This window comes from Gopherus flavomarginatus, chromosome 5 (assembly GCF_025201925.1).
Source record: "Gopherus flavomarginatus isolate rGopFla2 chromosome 5, rGopFla2.mat.asm, whole genome shotgun sequence".
NCBI lineage: Eukaryota > Metazoa > Chordata > Testudines > Testudinidae > Gopherus > Gopherus flavomarginatus.
This window is the reverse complement of record NC_066621.1, coordinates 11,496,068-11,500,706: the sequence shown is the minus strand read 5'-3', so window position 1 is coordinate 11,500,706 and position 4,639 is coordinate 11,496,068. Positions and strand designations below refer to the sequence as shown.

The following is a 4,639-nucleotide window of genomic DNA, read 5'->3' as shown; positions in this document are numbered from 1 at the left end:
AGATACCAAAGAGAACCAGCTGGTTCTTTAGCAACCTTTGCAAAAAATCCAGCAATTCAGTTTCAAATGAACTTGGGGAATCTGTGCATAAAATAACAGAGCAGTTTCAATATCATAATCTTTCAAGGGTCCTTTCCCTGACTGACCGTAACCTGTTCCCAACAAGTAGCACCAGCAGTCCTTGGAAAGGAGAGGAGAGTGTTACAATGGTGAAGAAATTATAGTGCTTCTGCTACGTGCAGGATGTGTGGGGAAAGCATGTGAGTGACTCACTGACTAGCCCTCGCTCACATACTGAATGAAACTCTGGGACAGAATAAAGTCCCAGATTTCAGTAATAAGTATCTGTACATGTTAACCGCTGTACATTTACACCATGACCCAGATCCTTGAGACTGGCTATTTAGTGCCTCATGCAGGTCAGGGTTATAGGTAGGGGGACAAGCCACCTTTATGCTCTTTCCCCCCAATCACTCTTTGTCCCACAGTGTTGTCCCAAGGATCCTCACGGCTACTCCAAGTTGCACTGGCTGCCTGCAGCCCCAAGACCATGCTCCCTCCAGTCCTACACCGGAAGGTCTGAGGAGTGGAGGAGGAGCCCCCAACTGGCTAACACTGCCTTCTTGGCTGCTTCGTACAACCACTGTAGCTCAGAACAACTTTAACAGTACCGTTGCGTTTGGGCACACACACAGTCACAGTGTACAAAGTGGGATCCACAGCCACATCCCCACCCAGTGGCTCTGCTAGAACAATCTCTTTGACCCAGCTGTATATTACACTATTTTCTCAATGAAACTTCACTTCTCTTTCCACTATAATCAACCGGACAAAATTTCCCTCTTAGCTCCACACAGTCAATCTTGACTCTGATATGCTGTTCTCCCTGGCAGATCCACACATGGGGAGCGAGAACAGACTACCTGTATCCACATTCAAAACTACCCTCTGGATATGAGAGGAGAATTCTGCCAAATTTCCCAAGCAGCTCTGAGGGATCAGAAGGCATAGCTCCCGCTGCCTGCTCTCAGCTTTAGCAGGTATTCAGACCATCAGTCCATCGAGCTGCGTAAGGCTCTTTCAGACAAGGAATCGTTCTGTACATTGCTCAGCATTCACTGGCCCAATGGGTGATGTAATCTGCTTTATGCTGATGATGCAATGCTCTTACGGAGCAGGCAGCAGAGGAAATGTCCAAGTGCTACAGACAGTGTCATGCTTCCCATGAACATAGCGTACTGTACTTTCACACTCAGTTCAATAGAAAAGATTGCACGCAGCTGGCTCTCTTTTGGTTTCAGGATCGGAGAACTGAAGGCAAGAAACCACATTCAGCAAGTGGGGTGGGTGGGATGCAGCAGAGAAAGGGAGGGTATGTCTACACCAGGGGTCCACAACCTTTCAGAAGTAGTGTGCCGAGTCTTCATTTATTCATCCTAATTTAAGGTTTCGCGTGCCACTAATATATTTTAATGTTTTTAGACGGTCTCTTTCTATAAGTCTATAATATATAACTAAACTCTTGTTGTATGTAAAGTAAATAAGGTTTTTAAAAAGTTTAAGAAGCTTCATTTAAAATTAAATTAAAATGCAGAGCCCCCCGGACCGGTGGCCAGGACCTCAGCAATGTGAGTGCCACTGACAAGCAGCTTGCGTGCCGAAGGTGGCACGCATGCCATAGGTTGCCTACCCCTGGTCTACACTACACAACTACAGGGCTGTAGTGGAGATGCTTCCTACTTGGGCAGAAGGGTTTTTTTCCATTGGGATTCTGTGTGGTTAATCCACTCTGAGAAGGGGCAGCTAGACTGATGGAAAATTTTATTATATGCAGCATTTAGTTCATGTTGTAACTGAGACAATCCATGTAATCATTCAACATGCTCAGGATTCAGCTGCTAGTTTTCGCTGCTTCTTTTCCTGCCCATGTTTTGCTGTATGCCTGGGCTGTGCAATTTCAACTATAAAGTACCAAAAAGAGAACGATCAATGCATTCCCCAAGCTCCAACATACATACTGTAAATCAAGGGTTCTCAAACTGGGGGTTGGGACTACTTTGGGGGTCCCAAGGTTCTTACATGGGGGGCTGTGAGCTGTCAGCCTCCACCCCAAACCCCACTTTGCCTCCAGCATTTATAATAGTGCTAAATATATTTTTAAAGTGTTTTTAATGTGTAAGGTGGGTCACACTCAGAGGCTTGCTGTGTGAAAGGGGCCACCAGTACAAAAGTTTGAGCACCACTGCTGTAAATTACACTTTTCTGAAACACTAGGGCTCTCCCTGAACTTGATAAATTACCATCCAATGGAAATATTCCCCCTTTAAAGGTACACTGCTGCTGACTTTCCCCAAGTACCGGGAGGGACATTACAACGCTTTTTACACCAGTTTAGGAGAGACCTGGGCCGGTTCCAAACTTTGTGAATTTCCTACATCCTTCCCCCGAAGGTGGTGATTCTGCAGCTGCCCCAACCCAAGGCGCGACCACCCCTGCACGCCCGCCCACCACAAAGCAAACGCACCAACCAGCCCACTCCTCCCTGGCCGACCGCCCGAAACTGGAGAGTGCAGAAACGTTTGCTACGTGACTCCCATGCTCCAAGCCTGCCCAGAAGCCCCCTCCCGCTCCTTGTGCCCCGAGGATGGGTTAGGCGGAGTGATGCCTGCGTGATCCGGTCGTGATTCCCCCTCCCCTTCATGGTGCCTCTGCTCCGCAGCCGGCGACCCCAACCCCCGCAGCGAGCTTCGGAGCAGGGGGGCGGGCGGTCACCCAATAGAAACCCCGCTGGGTGCATGCTCCCGGGGCGTGCACAGCCCTGCTGGTCCCCCGCCTGCCTGAGCGAGGAGGAGCCGGCCCCGGGAGGGGAGGAGCCGCAGCCACCGGGGCCATATAAGGCTCGGGGTGCCTAGGGGAAGCAGCTGTCAAGCTACAGCGGAGAATTGAGCTGGATCCCTCGCTGCCAAGTCGCGGAGCAGAGCGCGCCCTGCGGTAAGTACAGCGGCAGCGCGGTGTGGTCCCAGGCCCGCTGAGAAAGGGGAGTTCAGTGGGAGCCCCGGGAATTTCAGACCCAAGCACTGGCGGCTGGGACAGTCCCGATATTTGAGGCTTTTTTTTTTTATATGGGCGCCTATTACCCCCACCCCCGTCCCGATTTTTCACTTATCTGGTCACCCTATTACTATTGAGCCATGTCTGGGAGTTCTTCAAACTCCGCTTTGCAACGGGGACTGGCCCCTGTGGCTGGAGAACGGCTGAAGGGATGGATCCCTGTGCGGTGAGGTTTTTGTACTGCCCATCACCGCCCTAGCTGAGTGTCTGCATTTTCCTGAAACAGACACTGGGCAATGACGGTGTTAATTAGCGTTCCTGCGTGTACCTTGCTGCCTGTGCGCACGAGGCAGACTCCGCTTTCTCTTAGAACCAGCCCTGCTGCATGCAAAAGGAAGCAGCACTAAATAGCAGCTGATGGGTTTCTTCTTTTTTTCTTCTCTTGCTCTCCAGGTTTTGTGACCTTCCAGGTCTGTGGCCCCAGATGGAGACCATGCAGGAGCTGATTCCCTTTGCCAAAGAAATGCTCAGCCAGAAGCCCAGCAGCAAGATGGTCAAGATCTATATGCTGGGCAGCGTGCTGGCTTTCTTCGGGGTGGTTATCAGCCTGGTGGAGACAGTCTGCAGCCCTTTCACCTCTGAAGAGCAGCTACAAGAAGAGGAGAAGAGACTTTCCCTGGCCAAAGAGCATACGGCCCCCCAGAAACAGGGGGATTTGATCGTGGAGAAGAGCAAAGAGCAGGATGTAATGCAGAGGAACTTAGTGATCAGGCAGCGTGCATCCTAAGAGAGACTGCCCAGTCAGTGATAGGCGTGCACAAGAGACTGCTGGCCTGTCTGATCGCCAGGTGTGAACTCCAGGGAGAAGGGAATTGTCACTGACTTCAGACGCAAGGGACTCTAGAGAAGGGACTATTATTTGCTGCCATGCAGCAGTTGAAAAATGCCACCCGTTGAATATGTACCCTTTTGTTGGTATAAAAAGGTGTAAGGTGCTTGGCCTTTTGCACCAACATGTTTTTTATTATGAATAAACCTTACAAATATATTTTGCATTATAAATAAATATTTTATACATTACCAAGCCTCTGTCTTTTGTCAGTCTCCAAAGAGGGATGGAGTCTTAATTCAGCTGAAGTTATTGAAATAAATTTTTCACAGCCTAATGCCTCCTGCAGGGTGGTGTTTATCAGGGCACTTAGGGAAGCATCCTAAGTTTGGCAGTGAAACAGTTGCTGAATGCTCTCACCTTCCAATTAGTATAAACACACACTCAACAGTGGGAGACCCTGGGTGGTTGGTTTCTTTTCTCCCCCTTTCGTTTTCTAAAGCCTAATTTTTTTTTTATACAAATCCAGATGTTCACATCTCTATTTACAGAGGTTGGTTGGTTTGGGGTTTTTTTAAGGAGGGAGGCAGGGGCAGTGTAGCCAGATGTTGATCTGTTACATGGGTGTAAATGCAGAAAGGGATATCTTCTAACAAGCTGCAGGACTAATGAAAAGAGCCTGATCCTGTCTCCATTAATGGTTATGGCAAAGCTCTCAAGGACATTAATAGCCACCTCTTACATAGTACTTTTAAGTAC

The 4,639-nt window shown here is 49.0% G+C and overlaps 1 protein-coding gene across 1 annotated transcript; it reads left to right on the top strand.

Annotated features, from left to right (window-relative positions):
• Positions 1-2,914: 2,914 nt before the first annotated feature.
• On the top strand, positions 2,915-4,131 carry G0S2 (G0/G1 switch 2). The gene is made up of 2 exons (XM_050957088.1): positions 2,915-2,991; positions 3,505-4,131. The coding sequence occupies exon 2, from the start codon at positions 3,536-3,538 to the stop codon at positions 3,836-3,838; it is 303 nt and encodes a 100-aa protein (XP_050813045.1). The 5' UTR covers positions 2,915-2,991; positions 3,505-3,535; the 3' UTR covers positions 3,839-4,131.
• Positions 4,132-4,639: the final 508 nt, after the last annotated feature.

What these genes read in the sequence shown, in the direction of transcription:
- G0S2 (XM_050957088.1), top strand. Translation starts at nt 3,536, where the DNA reads ATGGAGACCATGCAGGAGCTGATTCCCTTTGCCAAAGAAATGCTCAGC.